This window comes from Scomber japonicus, chromosome 16, assembly GCF_027409825.1.
Source record: "Scomber japonicus isolate fScoJap1 chromosome 16, fScoJap1.pri, whole genome shotgun sequence".
NCBI lineage: Eukaryota > Metazoa > Chordata > Actinopteri > Scombriformes > Scombridae > Scomber > Scomber japonicus.
The window spans coordinates 7,818,830-7,838,273 of record NC_070593.1 but is presented as its reverse complement, the minus strand read 5'-3'; the positions used below and the strand labels follow the sequence as shown (position 1 = coordinate 7,838,273).

The window sequence follows — 19,444 nt, the reverse complement described above, 5'->3', positions numbered from 1 at the left end:
AATAAATCTCCCAGGACAGACAGACATGTAGAAATACAGCATTGATCATGTGCTATCAGAAGTTGATATCTTTGTGATCTTTACGATTCAGTTCAACTCCATTTTTATTTATATAGCGCCAAATCACAGCAAAAGTGATCTCAAAGCACTTTTACCAATTTGTTACTTTACAAGAAGCTACAGCGCCTATAGATGCATTTACCAGTGCAGTAGCTTACATCATTATAACTTTGTTGCATCAATATAAAATGTTTAATCACTTCCCAATTTTTAAAAATCTTTAATCTGCAGTTTAATAACATTTGCAACGTATATACTGCTATTATTACAGATAGTTCTAAACTTGCCTCGGCCCTCGACAAGCCTAATTTTACAGTTTACGTGAGGAACCTGCAGTGGTGTTCACAGACAGGCTGCTAAATTATTCAATTAAAATATGACATAATATTTCTACATAAAAAGTAACCACTCAAAACACTGTGGAGTAAAGTTAAATTCCAATATCAAATAATTTGTGCCATTACAGATGTATGATTTCCTCTTCACTTAGGGTCTCTTTAAAGTTGCCTGTGCACACATCCAGGAGACTCTGCAACATTAGCAGTGATTTAGAGTCGTGTTCTTGTTCATCTGATAAATGGAGGTACAATATTCAACCTCCCTTTAGCTCTCCACCAACTCCTGAGTGCAAAATGTGGCTCTGTAGCTGCTAGATGCTCGACTCAGTTTGTCCATCTATCATTAGGTGTTGGGCAGGTTGCACATAGTGTCAAGTCTGAATTCCTACAGCAGGTTTTGTGGAGCTTTTTGAGTGGAAACAGCTGCCCAAGAAGCTCGCTGCCCAAATAACACAATGATCAGCTAAAAGAGACTAAAAGTTATTGGAAAGCTGTAACTGATAATTCTCTGTAGGTTCATCACTACTACCTAAACCTTTCACATTACACACAGTCATTTGATTTATTGTGAGTACAAAAGAAATTAGTAAGGGCAGCTTTAAAAAAAAAAGTATAATTGTTCTTTATATGACACTATAGAAAATGAAGGTGACTTCATCCTCAGAAATGTTGGTGTTTTGTAGGCAAACTTTTAAAAAACTGACTCAGACTATGACTCGGGTTTGGTTATTTTGGTTATTATGTAAAGAATGATTCAGTGATTCTCATTTTGGATTGAAACTCTTCAGTGAATAAGCAGCGATAAGAGCCAGCGGTGTGGCTGTCCAAGCAGCAGGTAGCTCCAGGATGAATTTGAAAGTAGCCTGTTATTGATACTGAATGCTGTTTAACACACGACTGGTGCTTTCTTTTTAAAAACAAGAGAAAAAAAAACCAACAACTACACGTCTGAAACTCCCACAAGCAGCAGAATATGTTTATTATCTAATTTGCATAAAGTATGTATGTTAGTATATAATCAGTCAGTTTTTGGCTAATTTAAAAATCACCCAAGAGATTACCAAAGAGGTGGGCTGCAACATCTGTTTAAAAAAAGAAGAAAAAATAAAAACTAAACTTTAAAAAAAATATAAGAAGAAAAAAAAAAAGAAGTGACAGTGACACTGTATTTCCACAAGGGGGATGTCAATCTTCAGTCCCTGTGGTCGTCCCTTCTTCTACTTAGCACTCCTCTTCCTCCTCTTCTTCCTCTTCCTCCTCCTCCTCAGTGTTCTTCCTTTGTGGTGAGCAGTGTTGTAAATATGTCTCGTGGCTGAATCGGATGCTCCTCTCCCGGCCCTGGACCACACCTGCTCACCCCTATCTCTCTCTCTTGCTCTCTCTCTCTTTCTCTCTCTCTTTCTCTCTCTCTCTCTCTCTTTTACATACACACACACATAAATACACACACACATACACATTCAGAGTAGATCAACGGGTCCACTGCTGCACAAGAGGGTGGGCAGTTAGAGGGGCTGATTGTCCCCATTCAGAGGCAACACACACACAATAACACACACACATTATGTACATAATTTTCAGTGTATGTTTACATAGGCACAGTATCGGTGTCCTGGGAGGGAAAAAGCATGTCAACACCAACTTTTCACATCTCATCTACAGGTTACCTGCAGTCGCTTCATCTGAGCCAGTGTCAGTGAAAGTGTGAAGTTTTTTATTTTATTTTTTATTTTTTTGGGGGGTCACTAGAGCTCATTGTGCCCCCCCCTCCCCTCCCCCCTTGTTAAAAATCCTCCCACAGGATTGTGTATTTTTTGGGTTCAGCAGGTATTCATAATGACAAGGAAGTGCCAGTGTTCTAAATTTTCTCTTTGCCTTTAGTGGCTACTTGTACTGTTTATTTGGTTGTATTCTTGATTTCTATCTGCCGGGGTGTTTCGAGCTGAACAGTGTGTGTTTGTGTGCATGTTGCCGTGCTGAAGCCAGGCTGCGTGTCCTCTTCGCACTACGTGTGCACAAGGCGGTTGTTGTTGTTGTTGGTCTTCACAAGGGCACGACTCAAACTTGGTTCTGTCATTTTTGTCTTAAAAATACATGTCTTAATTCTGTGAAAGAAAAAAAAATCTCTATATATATTTATCATACACATCACTTCTCAAGGCACCAGTCTTTTTTTTCTTTCTCAGCCTGCAGGATTGGATTTTAAATATCACCATGATTGGACTTGTGGTGGATGATGTTGTAAGACACTGAGGAAAAGCTTCACTGACCAGGTGAATACTGTTCTTTTCAATTTGTTTTTTGTGTAACAGAAAAGGGGCACATTTTAATGGATGGGTATGTTTTCCTGGCCTGCAATGAGATGTCAAAAATAAAAAAGCAAATTTCCAAAGTTGACGGTGTTTTGAGATCAACCCGTTTTGTTCTTTAACTGTGGAATAAAAGCAGCTTTCTGGTTCATAAGCAAACGCTGGTTTTACTGATTTGAATCAAGCCTATCATTACTTCTTCTGCCTATGTGTCAACTTCAAGTTAACTCATATAAGTACACATTTGTCACAGGGAAAAGTGTTCACAAATAAATTATCATTTAATTCAAAGTGCAGAAAAAGCACAAGTATGTCGTCCCAGACTGGACACATGTAGGAGTTGATCTGAGATGATTGGAGATGTTTATTTAATCTTTTTTTACTTACTAATATTAGAAAGATGAAGCTCCACCTCCTTAAATCTAGAAGTCAAGTCAAGGGATGATTCTGTCCCATTGAAAACATTAATCTCAGTTTACAGATACATTCACTCCACTTCACTCACACCAGTCCTACGTCTGGTATCTCATACATATCTCATACATATATGTTAATTGCACTTTGCTTTATATCTGCAACAAAAGCCTCGGGGTTGTGTTTAGTAAGATCACATTTTGCCTGTTCGGTTTCTGTTTACATAATGACGTTAAAGTAGCCGAGAGCAGGCTGCAGAGGAACTGCTTTGTTTACACTTTGCAAACCTCAGACTATTCCAAATTTAGATTTTGAGTGTTTTTCTCCTCTGATTTTTTTTTTCTAAAGCACCGGTGATGCAAGCTGCAGAAAATCAACTTTTGGTAACCTAATGAGGATTAAATAAGCTTTTTAAAAGTGACCTCCCGTGCTCTCAAATCAAAACAAACCTTCAGCTTTCACCTGTATGGAAGCACTGTTCTGCCAGAAAATGAAAAAAAAATTAACTAATTAGAAAAACACTCAGTAAGTCAATATTGAAATTAAATAGTAGATCAAAATTATGGAATTAAATGTCAAAAGTTTGACCTACATTTTTTAAAACTTTTTAGCTCACAATGACATAATAAGCCTATTTCTTGTTTACTTTTTAGCTCATTATTTCTACTTAGGCTAAAATTTTGACTTTTTAAAATCTCATTTGACTTCACTTACCATAATCATTTTTAAAATTGTATTATTATTATTATTTATATTATTATTATTATCATTTTTTAAATGTTATTATATATTATTATTATTATGACAGAAATTGACTTCCATATCTATTTGTCATGTTGTCTGTCACCACCTCCCCAGACATAATATTTACCACCTCTGTAATAACACATTTCCACCCACAAGCTTGGAGATTATATCCTCCACCAACACATAAACACCAGATGTGCAAACTGAGCCTCGTTAAATGTGTCAGGAAATGAAGTTACAGTGAAATCTGAACTGATGCTCACTCTTGGTTGTTTAGTCGTTCATACTCATCTCCTCATCCGTAGTTCCTGTTCATGCTGAGTAAACTAATACTGTCATTGCATCTCCACTGTTTGTACAGTGTGTGTGTCCACCTGAACTGGTTGAAGCTGTCCTCACAGCTGCAGTATCTATTCCTGATGTCTTACTTGATTTTTTTTTGCATTGTTGGGATTTAATCAAGAATATCTGTTTTAAATAAATAGGGATGGATTATTAGTGGATTTTTAAAAACACACACGCGCGCACACACACACACTCCCATCATATCACTAAAGTTATGGGAATTGTTCATTTGATTGTTTGTGTTATGTTGACTGTTTTTTACTCTTTGCTATGAGTTTTTATTTCAGGGAGTTATGCATGCAATTTAAACCTTAAGTTGAATCCTTTATGTTTTATTTGTTCTTTTCTGGGGAGGAGGGGAGGGAAGGGGGTCAATAACTAAATAAATGAGACAATTTGAAAAAAAAAAATCCTTGTTTTTGTGTTTGATTGACATGGAGCAGGTTCATGCTATGACAAGGGGTGACCAGCATTTGACGCGAAGAGGAGGGTGGGAAATAAACTGTTGCTGACGTGTCTGTGCACCAATAGGAGGCCGGGGATGAGTCGCACATTGGCACAATTGGCTTAAAATTAAAGACTGCTGCGTCCGAGGAGTTTCAGCGGTGATTGGGTGTAGGATTGTGCATAGAAAAAATCATCAAGCTGACTTTGTGTGTGTGCGCGTGTGTGTATATGTCTCTGTGTGTGTGTGTGTTTGATAGCAGCCATCGGTGAGTGAAAGGCAGACGATGCAGCAGCAGCAGCAGCAGGATGGTGATGGTGCTGTCAGGTTACCGCAGTGTTTGTGTGCGGGATTAGCCTCTACTTAGCTTTGTGTGTGCAGTGATCCAGGTCGCCCCTATGGATCGCGTCCATGGATGTCTTCAAACCCGCTCTGGACAATAGTTTGAGTCCTAAGGCGAGCGTCCCTTCATCGGAAGAAGCGGAGACAGATGTTTTCCGCTGGCCGACACCGGAGAATGGCATCAGAGCAACGCCGGGTGCGAGACCCTCTGCACCGGGCGTCTGGACCGCCGTGTTTGACTATGAGGCGACTGCGGACGATGAGCTCAGTCTACGCAGGGGGGACCTGGTGGAGGTGCTGTCCAAGGACTCCCTGGTGTCGGGAGATGAGGGATGGTGGACCGGTATGATAGCAGATCGGGTTGGCATTTTCCCGTGTAATTATGTCAGTAAAGGGAATGGCATCCCGGAGGAAATACGGGATACCTCAGAGCAGCAGTACTCAGTGCCTCCTCTGCACCGTGAGTATCCCATTGTGTTTCACGCCTAATGAAATTAAGAGTGCCATCACTTAAAAAAAAAACAGAGCATAGAGCATAGGGCTGTGGGTTGTCTTTCCATGTCTTTTGTTAGGAGGCCAGATAAAGCAACGTTGAGAGTGCTGTGTCATGGTAGGCGCAGTGCACTCCTGTTGGCCTAGAAAGAGAAGCATCCTCACAGCAGGCCAGCTTCAGGACCATTATTCATCACACTGCCTGTCAAACAAACAGACACCAGTGATGCACCCCGCCTCGCTGCTCAAATTACAATGCACAATGTGCTCCGCATCCTCAGCAGAGATAATGAATGATCACGTACCTCTACATGCAGTATTATCATTAGATGCAACACAAGCCTTTGTTATGCTTTTTAAATACATGCATTGACTTGGTATGCATGCATTTTGATGATGACTGGTAAGCCTGTAGTGTTTGCACCAAATTTGTGCTGCAAGAGAGGAAAGAAATGTGTGTACATGTCAAATTGTGCATGTAGAGAAAAGCAGCAGCCAAGGCCTCAGTCAGAATCAGACTAGTGGATTGCACTGTGGAGCCAAAAGTGAAAGCACGCTAACTTCTTATTGCTCTTTCAGCTGCTTGCCAAAAGGATGCTCCACAGCTACAATACCTGATTTCCAACCATTGACAAATCTTACACCTGCGTTTAAGCATGAAATAAAACTTAATTGCAGCGTGTTTAACCCCAGTTGTTTGGGTAGTCCTCACTGCCTCAGCTGTCTTGTTGGCTGTCTCAGTCTTTGTTGGCTTTCATCTTTTCATATTCGGAGGCAGCTGGCCTACTTTCACATACCATCTCACCTGAAATATTCATCAAGGTCAGTCTGCTTAGTAGACTGTTAGGAATCCACGACATGAAGGTTTACAACCACAGACAAAGAGGCTCCTTTTCACATCATCACACACACCCTTTAACTTTTAAACACTCAGTGGGAAGGGATTTTCATCTTTTCTACACAATCTTCATTCTTTGCTTCTCCGAACATCCGAGCCAGATTTTTAGGACAGATGCTCATCCTTGTGTAATAGCAGGAGGGATAGTTCCACTTCCACCAGATGTATTTGGGGCAGCAGGGTGGCTTAGTGCTCTGAGAAAGCATCCTTTTAGTAAATGACCTGGTTTTGAAATCCTTGTTAGCGATTATTTGCCTTGCTGAAGAGTGAAACAGTGAATCCCTGCCAGCTCCAGACAGGTTGACCCTGACCTCTAATGTCCTTGGATCACTGTGAACAAAAATGTGATTTCCATGACAAGACGTGATCAAAATCATGTCATGAGATTGAATGTTTTAAGGGAATATAGCTTTATATTTTTTGTCTTTCTCTGTCTCTCTAAGTCTCTCATCTTTATCTTCTTTTCCTGTAGTCCTGGAGATTGATTTCTTAGAGCTGACCCTTGAGGAAATCATCGGAGTGGGCGGTTTTGGAAAAGTCTATCGTGCCATTTGGCGGGGCTCAGAGGTGGCGGTGAAGGCGGCACGACGAGACCCAGATGAGGACGCGGAGCAGACCCTGGAGAGCGTCCGTCAGGAGGCCAAGCTTTTTGCCATGCTCAACCATCCCAACATCATGGGTCTGCTGGGGGTTTGTCTACAAGAGCCCAACCTGTGCCTGGTCATGGAGTACGCTCGGGGCGGCCCCCTCAACCGGGCCCTCGCAGGGAAACGAATCCCTCCGTGCACACTGGTGGATTGGGCCGTACAGATCGCCCGGGGCATGCACTACCTCCACAGCCAGGCCATCGTCCCTATTATTCACAGAGACCTCAAGTCCAGCAACAGTAAGTTCCCTCAGTTGTATCTTGTTGGTGATTATTTTCTCAGTTAATGTATTCATGGTTTGGTTTTTAAAACGTCAAAAAATAGGGATAAATACCTGACACAGTTACCTTAATCCTAAAACCACATCTTTAAATGAGTTGTTGTATCTCATCAGCAGTATAAAACTATCCCATATTCAATTTGCAATGATACGAAACAGAGAAAAGCAGCAAATCCTTATATTTCAGAAGCTGAAATCAGAGAATATTCCACACTTTTGGCTTCAATTGATTAATTAATTATCAAAACAGCTGCAGATTAATTTCCTGGTGATCAAATTGTCTCAGCTGTAGTTGCAAATGTTCCTGTTTTACATCATTGTAGATTTATTCTGCTTGTTTTGTCACACATAAACAAGCTATTTTGTAACATCAGTCTGGTCTCTAGCCATTTCTGATCCATCAATATCATATTACAGGACAAATGATAAACTGATTGATCAATAATAGTAGTAATTGTTATTTCTATCCATCATCCGAAGTGTTTTAGTGCTGTTTTGCATAGTTTTAGCCTCTAAGTGACTCAGGACTTAGATAGCCTCTATCAGGAATCACAGATTTGCCTTATCATCAGGTCTGTGATAAGCTGTAGTGGACTATAATATAATAATAATGGTTATAAATGTCTCTTCTGTCTTTGAAAACAAGTGTTTTTCTGTAGTGTGAAGCAGGATGACAAGCCAGTAATGTAGAAGTTAGTGTTTTTCACTGATATCAATCTCTTAAAAAAATATTGCTGTTTAAAATATTGTATGAAATAACATTTTAAAACATATTACACCATAGTCACTGCATGCTAAAGTGATTCTGATCCGCAGCTATAATAACATGATCAGACATGACAGCAGAAAGGAAAAGTAGTTTGCATGTATGTTTGTATAGCAGTTGTAATCTTACATTTTACCCTAGTGGATCCCCTAAATCCCAAGCCTATTACTGAGGATTTGCCCAATGCTCTGCCCCTGCCTCGCTATTGGAGGTTACAGCGATGCATACAACCGGCTCCTGGCCTGCCATTGGCTCATTCTCTGATGATCAGCTCAGCCTCATCACTTCCTATAGGCCGTGTTAAGTGTTAAGTCAGTCTAACTAGTTGCCATCCAGGGCTCTTTGGGGAAAACCCATGTTCTCTTCACACAGCAGGACAGGACAGTGTGCCAACCAACTGTCTTTCATTTCTGGCTCACGGCCACGTGGTTGGTTTCCAAAATTTCCCCCCCAGCAGTGAAAGAGTCATCTTTTCATCTCAGTTTGAGTTCTCATCCTTTTTTATTTGTGTGCTTTTAAAAGCTGGCTGGAAATTCCAGCTATATATTACAGAAACTCAGACATTTCACATCTATTGGTTACTCATCAGTAAACATAATCATACTTAATAATAAACATGAACTTATCAACCTAATGTCATATATAGTTAGTATAATAGTTTTGACATTTTGAGAAATGCTTATTTGCTTTCTTCTTAGGTTGGATGAAAAGGTTGATTCAGCTCTCATATCTCTCTGTTAAAATCCAACTGAAATTAAATTTTTTGATCTGCTCCAGCATAAATCCAGCATCTGCTCTATAAAACACCCATCCTGTGCTCCACTTGTAGAAAAAAAAAATCATAAACCAAAATGGCGAAATGTATATTTTTAGGTTTAATGAATGGCATCCTCTTAACTGAATGATGGAGTACTGTTAGGTATCCATCTAAAAAGGTGGAGAAGCAGTCAGGTAGCAGGCTAGGTGGCTGATTAGCTGCTCAGCTGCAGCATATTGAACAGCATGTAAACAAAATGCATTATTTAAACTTACCTGCAAATGTCACTTCAATCCACTTAGCTGCTGGTGGGGTTCTTACTCTTAAATACCCCCGCTGACAACACACTGTCTGCCCATGACATGAACAGGCAGGTGACGAATTAAAGGAAAAATCGGTATAGGCCTGAATGATTGACTCCTACAGTGAGGGGATCTGGTGGCTCTGTTGTGCTGTGAGCGGCATTTTGCTGGCATTGGTTTGGATCCATTTGTCCCCTTAGAGGGAAGAGTCACTGCTAATCAATACAAAGTTGTTCTGAGTGATCACCTTTATCCTATGATGAAATATTTCTGTCCTGATGGGACTTTTCTCCTCCAGGATAACAATACCCTCATTTATAGGACACAGGGGGTCACTGATGGGTTTAAATAACGTGAATCATATATTATGGTCTTCACAGTCACCAGATCGCAACCCAACTGAACACCTATGGGAGATTTTGGACGGACATGTTAGACAGAGCTCTCCACCACCATCATCAAAACACCAAGTGAGGGAATATCTTTTGAAAGTGATGTTTATCCCTCCAGTAGAGTTCACAGATTTGTAGAATCAATGCCAATAAGCACTGAAGCTGTTCTCGTGCAACATGGTGGCCCAACACCTTACTAAGACACTTTGGGCCTGATTTATTAAAGGTTTGCACGTGTAAAAAAACATGTGCAAACTTGACATCGGCTGCACACAGATGACTGCTGTTACTGTGGAGAGCAGGAGACAGAGGCACAATGACAGTAAGAATTTTCTCCACCCATGTTAATATTTTTGGAGTGGAATAATTTGATTTTGTTATAACACCCTCCAGTTGAACAACATAAAGGAGCATTTCTGACATTTCCAATAAGATTTTTTTGTATTCCTTTTTAATAACAGAAAGATATTACCAATAAATTAAAAAAACAACATATTGACATTATTCCTGACTGCAAAATGGGAAGACAAAAAGTCACAGCTGCTCTTTAAGTCTGAACCAAAGTAGGAAGCCAACCAACAGACCAACATTGCCGTCCACTGAGCCACTAGTGTTGCTAAAAAACACTTTTTAAACCACTCAGTAATTTGTCATTTAAAAAAACATAAAAACATCAATTAATCCATGGTGGGGTTTTTCTTTGTACCTTCTTAAAAACATCCCATCTTCATTGTTTCTTACTCACTTCCTTTCCCATAACATGCCATTTAGTCGATGCTCTTGCGAAAGCACTATGCATTACGGTGAGTGCATACATTTGGAGGCTGATATCGGGCCCCCGGGGGAGAATCGTCTGTGTTCATTTCATGTACTACCTCTCCAACTACACAGGAGCTGGATTTCCTCAAGCCACATGTTTGGGTTTAGCTCCTTTGGAAACTGCCTCTGTAGCATTAGAGCCACATGAGCAGCAGATGAAGGGGTGCTTGATGTGCACCGCAGTCTGTCGACACACCCTCTCCACTGGGCACAGCCACAGCAGATGGCCTGGCATGGTGGAGCTGGATGGGGGGAGAGTGAGCATGTGGTTTAGAAGCACTGATTTTGCTTGTTTCGAATGGGTTGTGTTTTTTTTTCTTTTTAGTGCCTATTAGAGCAAATGGGAGTGTTGTAACTGTCTATTTCTGTAGTTTAACAGTTGTATCAGGGTATCATTTGAGATGTTCTGTTAAAAAAAAAATACTCTTGGGTGAGATCATTAGCATTGATCAAAGTCTGTGTTTTTCATCTCTGCTTTCCTCTGTTGTAGTGTCTCACTGTTTCTTGGTTTCTCTGTTCTCTCTCTTTCTCCACACCGCTTTTATCCTTCCAATCCTTTCATCGTGGCCTCCCTCCAACCGCACCCTGTTTTGTTCATGCATCGTGTATCTAATTTTCGCACGTGCATTATTGTTTGTTTTTTTGTTTTTTTGATCATGTGCCTCATTGTGCTGCTGCTGCCTTTCCCAACACTTCAATCCTGGTGATGTTGATTTTCCCCCCGAAACCTTTTTTTATTTTACCATCAACCCACCTGCCAATCTGCACGAATCCTCCCCCACTCTCCCACTCTCCCACATCCCCCCAAAACTCCTTCCCATCCCCTCCAACTGAAATCCCCTCATCACCTCCTGCTCCACCATTACCGTCCCCCCCTCTCCACCTGGATTACCCATATATCCCGCTCCAGTCCTGATCCTTGAGAGGGTTGAGATGGAAGACCTCAGTAACAAGACCCTGAAGATCACCGACTTCGGCCTGGCTCGAGAGTGGCACCGCACCACCAAGATGAGCGCAGCCGGGACCTACGCCTGGATGGCTCCCGAAGTCATCCGCTCGTCCACGTTCTCCAAGGGTAGCGACGTTTGGAGGTGGGCAGAGGAGGGATTTATGCAGCCAACTAACTGCATCCAAGTTGTAACAGCAATCTGAAAACGGAGCCAAGAAAAGAAACCGGTTTACCCACCATGCACAAAAAAGAAAAGTTCAGCTCTGGCAGCAGTTGCCATAGTAACAGAGGACATACTGAGACATGGGAACAAAATGTAGTGTTTATGAGATGGGTGCAAAACTAGAGTAGGCTGAAAAATACATATAAGTGATACTCAAAATTAGCACAAAAAGTCATCACAGAGGATCTGGTGCTTCACTTTTATTAAAGATTTAACACAGTCAGATACAATGCAGGGTAGCACAGTTTGAGTTCATGCATGTTATTTGTCTATTTACAAACCATCATTTTCAGGACAAACCCACAGACAGATGTAAAGGGTGACCAGTAGTATTGATTTATGGGGAGGGGAGGGGGGGATGATAAGATATACAAGATATGGAGATAAAAGGTCCAACAGCAATGCTATACTATAATATACTATAATAGTGAGTGCAGAGAAAAGCAAGGTGGCATACTCTTCTTGAGGCTAATATATAATATATTAGATTAAAACTAAAAAAAATTAAGATGAGAATGAGTAGTGAAGTGTGTAGGAGGGCTGCTCAATTTTTCATATAAAAATATAAAATCTTCCTATGTCACAGTTGAAAGGCACACTTTATAACATGTATCCAAATATTCAGGTTATTCAGATTTTATGTGATCATAGAGATGTGATGTGTTAAAGATTTGCTCTAGTTGTTATAACCACAGATTAAATTGCTTTAGACAAGTTGACACTCCTCCTCATATGAACCACATGTGCTAATAATATATTTTAGCAGCTTCAGATGTAAGAATTTGAATAGTCTTGCTGTAAGATCACGGTAAAGCTCAGCCTGTATGTGTGAGCATGTGATTTAGTATGTGATTCAAGACCAATAACTGTCTGCTTTTAATGCCATGTGTCATCTTCATCCTCTGCCAGTCTGACATTTTTGTTATTGTACAACCAGCAGCGTTAACTGTCCAGCTCAGCTCAGCTATCCCTGACACAATGTGGAGTTTTCCTCTAAAACAGGATTAAAGTGTTATCGGTGAGAAAGCTGAGGGAAGGCAGCGAGCATTATAACGGTAATGATAGAAAGATGAATGTCTTCTTGAGTGCCAGCCAGGGTGGGAATCACTTTGGCTCTCTAATCAATACTTCTACGGCGGTGTAGAATAAACTCAAAAAATGATCCTGAATTATTTAAATAGTTTGTGATTGCCGTATTATAGTAGTTTCCATACGACAACGCAATCCACAATAGGAAGTGTAGACAGTCACATCAGAGCATGTATCTGTAACCCTCATTCATTTCTTAATTCTTCAGTTTGTTGGTCATTTATTGCAGCTCATCAGTGTTCTTGGTAGAAGTCATGTGGATCTGTTACTCCTTTGACATTCTTTCAATTTTGACCTTTTCTGTCTCACCTCAATATTTACATGAGTAGAGTGTAAAATAGCGCTCCTCTAATCCCTTTTTGACATTTATTCAAATAAAGTAGACCTGAACATTTGCTGAACATCCAGCCTTCTCTTGTAGCAAACATCCTGCTTGACATTCATATATTCATATACACATTTATCTTTTGATGCTGTAAGTGACTTTGCACTTACATCGAGCCCCCCTCTCTCTCAGGAGGATTTTGTGGCATTAACTGTGTAAAACTTAATAGAAAACACATTATTTGATGGTCTATATATCTAAAATGTATTAAAGAAAATTCACATAACCTTTTTTTGTTTTCTCTTATTTTCTTTTCATTGAAGTTACGGCGTGCTGTTGTGGGAGCTGCTGACGGGAGAGGTTCCTTTTCGGGGTATCGATGGTCTCGCTGTGGCTTATGGAGTGGCAATGAATAAGCTGGCTTTGCCCATTCCCACAACTTGTCCTGAGCAATTTGTACGTCTTATGGAGGGTAAGACAAAATATATATATTTCCTGCTAGGGATTACTTATTATCCTCCAAATTATGTAGAAACTGTCATTATGATTATTGCAGAACTATGTCTAATGCAAAAATGTGTATTACATTTGTTATTAAAAATTGGATGAATGACAATCTAATTATTTTGTAAAACATAACTGCAAAGCATCAAATAAACAGACAGGATACATTCTCTCCCTTTTGGAAAAATTTGAAGGGTAAAAATGCATTTTTGCTTGAGGCATCCCTGGCTCAAATTTTTGAGACTGTTTTTCATCTTCTGCCAAAGACTGCTGGAGCCCAGACTCTCACTCCCGGCCGCACTTCACAACTATTTTAGACCAGCTGACCGCCATCGAGGAGTCAGGCTTCTTTGAGATGCCAGCAGAGTCCTTCCACTCTCTGCAGGATGACTGGAGACTGGAGATACAGGATATGTTTGACCAACTGAGGACCAAGGAGAAGGTAAATTGGAGAGGTTTTAACTGCTAGGACTTGTATACAGCTATTTAAGAGGTGTCAATGGTTTTTATTTCACCTCTTCATTTTGGACCCCTCCAGGAGCTGCGATCTTGGGAGGAAGAGCTGACCCAAGCGGCACTGCAGCAGAAGTGCCAGGAGGAGGCGTTGAGGAGGCGCGAGCAGGAACTAGCCGAGAGGGAGATCCATATCCTGGAGCGAGAGCTCAACATCATGATTCACCAGCTCTACCAGGAAAAGCCTCACGTGGAGAGCAGACAGGGCAAGTTCCGACGCAACCGCCTAAAACTCAAGGATGGGAACAGGATCAGCTTGCCTTCAGGTACCGCAGACAAACTGTTGTGCTGCTTTGGATATCAAAGGGGAAAGTTTCACCTCTGATGTGGGATGTTGTGTCTTTTCCTGATCACATTTAGTAGATCCAGACTTTCACAGCATGCCACTCCCTGCTTGGCCCATTATTTTCATATTACTTATCGTTTTTCCCCAACTTGTTGTCACATCATCAGTATCAAGGAACTGACTGGAAAATATTGTCATTTTGGTCTTTAAATGATCATACAGCCAACACTTGTCACTCATGTCATGTTAATGAGGCAGCAACTGTCATGTTGATCCAGAAGCTGGAAACATAGATGTTTTATCATCTGCCATTATACCAAAAAATGTCGAGTGTCAGTCCACAGAAAACGGCTCTGTAACTATTAAGATAATCAGTGGACCAGTGAATCATTTTAAGAAGAAATGCTAAAATTCTCCCTCTAGCCAAATGTGACTATTTTCTGGTCTCTTTAGTCCTCTGACAGTAAACTGAATATCTGGGTTGTGAAGTGTTGGTCAGGATAAAACAAGACATTATGGGTTGTATCTTGAGATTTTGTGAAATGGTGACATTTTTCACCATTTTTTACAAAACTAATTGTTGATTAATCACCAAAATAATTGATAGATTACTTTAAAAAATCATCTTTAGTTGCAGCCCTCATTTTGCCTTTCTTTACTGATTGCTATTTCCATGACTAATTGCACTGGCGTCTTTTGCATAAACATACAGTCAATGTTTAATGTATAATTATTGGTATTTTACTGCCAAGTTACATAGCAGCTTAAAATAGTCAGTGTTTGTTAGCTTAGATCTGTAAATATTTGAGTCCTCTTTCTTAACCAGATCTTGTTGGAAACTCAAAGGAAAAATGTTAAATGTAGAAGAGTGTGACGATTTAAAATGCAAAACTTGTCTGCAGGCATGTAAAGTTACTCTGTATAGTAATGCGTTTCAAGCTTGACGTTCCCCCTCAGGCAGCCTCGAAGCTAATATGCGTTTTTTTGAAATCCTTGTTTAGATTTTCAGCACAAAATCACAGTGCAGGCGTCACCTTCTCATGATCGGCGCAGGAGTTTGCTCAGCAGCGGCTCCAGCCCTCCGACTAGTCCACCAATGCTGCCCCGCCTAAGAGCCATACAGCGTAAGAAGCATCTTGGATGAAATATTACTATGGACTATTAAGATTATTATTCATCACAAGTTATTTAATGTTAATGTTGAAACCCTTTCTATCAAATCTAATGTATTCCTTTTAAAATGTCTCGTTGTGCAGTCACTCCAGGGGAGGGGTGTACAGCCTGGGGTCGCTGCACAGCCTTTCAGCAGGATGAAGAGGAGTTGGAGAGAAAGGGGTCCAGGAAGAAGGGCAGATCCCGCGGGTGTGGTCCTTACAGGGAGCACAGCGCTGATGCCAGGTGAAGCAAGAATCTACTTTAACCCAGTTACGGATTAGAAATAGTACTTAATGACCTAGTAACATACAGGGTGTATTTTTAAATATAACAGCTCCTATATTAAACAATCTGTGCCTGTTTTTCATTATGTCCATCTTTATCTTTTTTCTTCCTGACAGTGTGAAACCTGCACATGAGGGGAGCAGGCAGCGGTCCTGCAGCGCCCCGAATCTTCGCAGATCCCCGAGACACAGTCCAGCAGTGCCTGGAGTGCCAAGCCTGGTGGAGATGGGTAAGCAGAACGTTAGCAGGTATATTTTGTCTGGCATATGAACGCTCTGCATGATAGTACAGAGGACAGCTGTAGAATAAAGGCTGAAATGGAGGCAGACTGGTAGGGGAAAGTAAGTGACTAAGATATTTCACTCCCACGTTGGTCTTAGTGGTTAACCTGGGAAATTTGCAGATGTGCATGTTTGGAGCTGTATGAATGTAAACAGGCAGTAGCTGAAAAAAGGGTCATGCACACTCAGCAAACTGTATGCGAATGGATGAAATTAAAGTAACAATTTTACAGCAGGGCTCAAGCCGCTTCATGAGGGATCAACAGTGCAGGATTAACCGCGTGTACGCACTTGTGTTTGACATTTGCTTCAGTTTACAAGCTTTAGAAGACAACCACAGAGAAATTAGCCTGTAAATTATGCTGTTTTCAGAAAATGAAGACTGCTGCTTCACTACTGAGCCAGGAGCGGCCTCTGGTCAGTCCTACCTCTGCATCCCCTTCCACAAAGAGGGCCACACAGGTGCTGCCGCTGATGGTGCCGACGGAGAGGAGTATTGCCCCAGCGTCCAGGTGCCAGCAACACCACCGTGCAAGAAAAGCCCGGCAGGTGGTCGTCGCTCTGAGCTGGTCCTGCTGGGCTGTGGAGCCCTGCTGGCAGCCGTTGGATTGGGCTGCAATCTTCTAACTTTAGCCCAACCAGAAGAGACTATCAAACCACGATGGGAGAGCTTCTTTCACAGATCAGGGGGCCAAAGGCGGAGCACCAGCCCCCCAACTCGCAGACTATTCAGGCGGGAAAGCCCACTGAAACCCTCAGCACCCTCGTTACCTGAGCGAGGCTTGCCCCCCTCTTACACGCTGCTGTCCTTATCATCAGTGTCTGACTGCAACTCCACCCGCTCACTGCTGCGCAACGACAGCGAGGAGTTGTTAGTCTGCCGCCCCGCCTCCCCGCTTGCAAAGCATTCTCTCCCACCTCCCGTCCTGCAGCATCATGGCATCCGAACCCCGGTCAACCCGCTGGTCAACACCCACCTTGAAAGCTTCAAGCGTAACCCCCGCCAGTCTCTAACGCCCACACACGTACCCTCCGCCACAAGTTCCTCACGTAGCTTACGTCGAACGCCATCAGATGGAGCCATCAAGAAGTGCAGCCCTCCTCATAATCTTGAACCACTGCCAGAAAAGAAAGCTTTAGAGAGCACAGGTAACCTCTTTTTTATTGCATTTTGCAGAATTATAAATGTTTATCAAAGACAGTTTCCATTTATAATGTTCCATCAAATGTCTTGAATGACCATGATGAGTTTTGGAGGGTTGATTCTTATTATGACCTGCAACTTAATTCACAATATATTTTTCAGGGTGAAACAGCAACATAGAAAAATAAAAACTCCAATGACCCAAATAGTTTTGGGTTTGGTAGCAAATAACTCAAATGTTTAACCTTTAATAAAACAGAAGAGATGTTTGCATGCTAACACGCTCACAATAACAGTGCTAATAGTCTGATCTTTAGGAGATATAATGTTAAATCATGTTCACACTTTTAGTTTGTGCTCAGCTGGTGGAGATGGAGTTGCAGTTCATGCATGCGAGCATTTGCTTTTTAACACCTGAGAGTGACAGGAGTGTGATTACATACACCTAACATTTGAACAGATGATGTCAATAGGTGAATAGTCAGGAATCAACAAAGTTATCACAAATCATTCTTGGGTGGGGCATGACTGTCTGTACCAGATTTCAAAGCAATCCATCCAACATTGAAACATTTAAAACTACAAATGTCAACCTCATGATGGCACTGGAAGAAAAGCTAGTAGGCTCCGTCTTCTGGAGACCATAAACATCTGTAAAAAGTGGACAACATTATCAGCAAATATTCATAATTTACTAAAATGCCAATACTGACATGAAAACAGCAACATCAAACTTGTGTTCTTTTTTCATCTTTCTTTTTCTTTTTGCAACAGGTGGTTTTAGAGGATTAAAAGAAGACTGTTCTGAAGTTCCCCGGCTCCCAGATCCCAATGTAGTATTCCCCCCCACACCCCGACGTCGCTGTGCCCCCGAACGCCCCAAAACTTTGGACTTTGTAGCTCGGCCTCGGCCTTCCCCACGGGCTCGCTGTGAAGTGTTCTGGGCGGACACGAGGCCTCGGGGAAACGGACAGACCCTGGGTAACGGCGAGTCCCCTGCCCATACCTCCAGCACAGAGACTCCTCCCACGGTAGAGTTTGGGAGAGACCCCGCAGTGCTGCCCACCCCCATGGAGGCCCCGACACCCTACTCCCCCCGCAAGAACGAAAACCTGTTGGATCAGCTGGACGAGGGACAGTACCGAGATGGAACCGTCCCACTCTGCAGACCGGAGATCAGCTTTCCCAAAGACTCACCTTACCGCTTCAGACCCGGATTCTGGTCCTAACTTTGTCCCATGTGTGCATACAGCCTCAGCCCTCACTGGTCCAACACGAGGAGGGGAAAGTCCCTGGTATTAACCTGTTGGATTGTAAAAGGTGTGCGTCAATTAGTACTTACAAAGTGTTCTCTGAATCTGTTTTTAGCTTTAATCAGTACTTAATGGAGGTGGTTCACCTTTTCCCATCTACAGTAATGTGGTTTCAATCACAGGAATACATGCAAAATGAACTTTCATGTACTTGCTGTGAATACTTTACCTCTCTGTATTGCCATTTGTGGTAAAAAAAAATCCTCCAATTTGGCATCTATAACCACTAAAACAAACCGTGGAAATGATTTTCAAATCTCATTTAACCCAGGCAGGGTTTTTAAATGTATAAGAAAAGGAGAATAATCTTTTATTGCTTGATTCCTCTCACCTTATAGAAACCAAGTCGTTTAAGATGTTTCTTGGGGAATAAACAGATGTAATGGCTCGACTGTAATCGTATGTGTTATGAAGAAAAAGCATTGACAGTATCACTAAGCTTTACATATTTTTTCTTAATTTCAAGCTTGAGTTGAAGATTGTGCATTTTAATGAAGTGCACTTTTGGAAAGCATCATGAATGTAAAGCTTCAGGTTTTTTTCCATTGTCAAAAAAAAAACCCCAAACAAAAAAAAAAAACCTATTTACACGCTGTCTCTGATTATTTGTAACTCATCCGCGAAAGTATTGTGCTATTTGAATGCATCTGTGTGTCTCATTCTCCTGTGCTTGTTGGCTGGATGGATTCCTGTTTTTGTACTGAGCACCTGTCGTCACCAATCACCTCTGCTAGAGAAATATTCGGGGGACGCTGTTGTATAATATGAGCACTGTTTTGCATTAGCAGCCCACAGTCTCGAGACAGTGTCGGTACAGAGATGTCTGACATCGTCTTCGAGCTCTGTACGCTGATCTTTACCATAAACAAGAATGTCACCACTGCTTGACTCGACTGGGTTTGAATTGGGATTGATTGTTTCCTGTCAGAGTAGCTTGTTTGGATCCCGTCCCACCAGTTGAGGGGAAACAAAGAGGGGGGAAAAAAAGGGAACTTTGTATTTGTAACTCTGTAAATCTTCTGCC

At 41.6% G+C, this 19,444-nt stretch overlaps 1 protein-coding gene across 1 annotated transcript; it reads left to right on the top strand.

Annotated features, from left to right (window-relative positions):
* Positions 1–4,986: 4,986 nt before the first annotated feature.
* On the top strand, positions 4,987–18,564 carry map3k9 (mitogen-activated protein kinase kinase kinase 9). The gene is made up of 12 exons (XM_053335503.1): positions 4,987–5,460; positions 6,863–7,276; positions 11,264–11,444; positions 13,263–13,411; positions 13,710–13,885; positions 13,982–14,222; positions 15,244–15,366; positions 15,499–15,521; positions 15,561–15,640; positions 15,799–15,911; positions 16,336–17,112; positions 17,882–18,564. Exons 1-12 carry the CDS (start codon positions 5,070–5,072, stop codon positions 18,334–18,336), a joined length of 3,123 nt encoding a protein of 1,040 aa, XP_053191478.1. The 5' UTR covers positions 4,987–5,069; the 3' UTR covers positions 18,337–18,564.
* Positions 18,565–19,444: the final 880 nt, after the last annotated feature.

Bases quoted from the DNA above. Each gene is read 5' to 3' on its own strand.
- map3k9 (XM_053335503.1), top strand. From the start codon at position 5,070: ATGGATGTCTTCAAACCCGCTCTGGACAATAGTTTGAGTCCTAAGGCG. The intron at 13,886-13,981 runs GTAAATTGGAGA...GGACCCCTCCAG, and splicing joins AACTGAGGACCAAGGAGAAG to GAGCTGCGATCTTGGGAGGA. The intron at 15,641-15,798 runs GTGAAGCAAGAA...TCTTCCTGACAG, and splicing joins GAGCACAGCGCTGATGCCAG to TGTGAAACCTGCACATGAGG.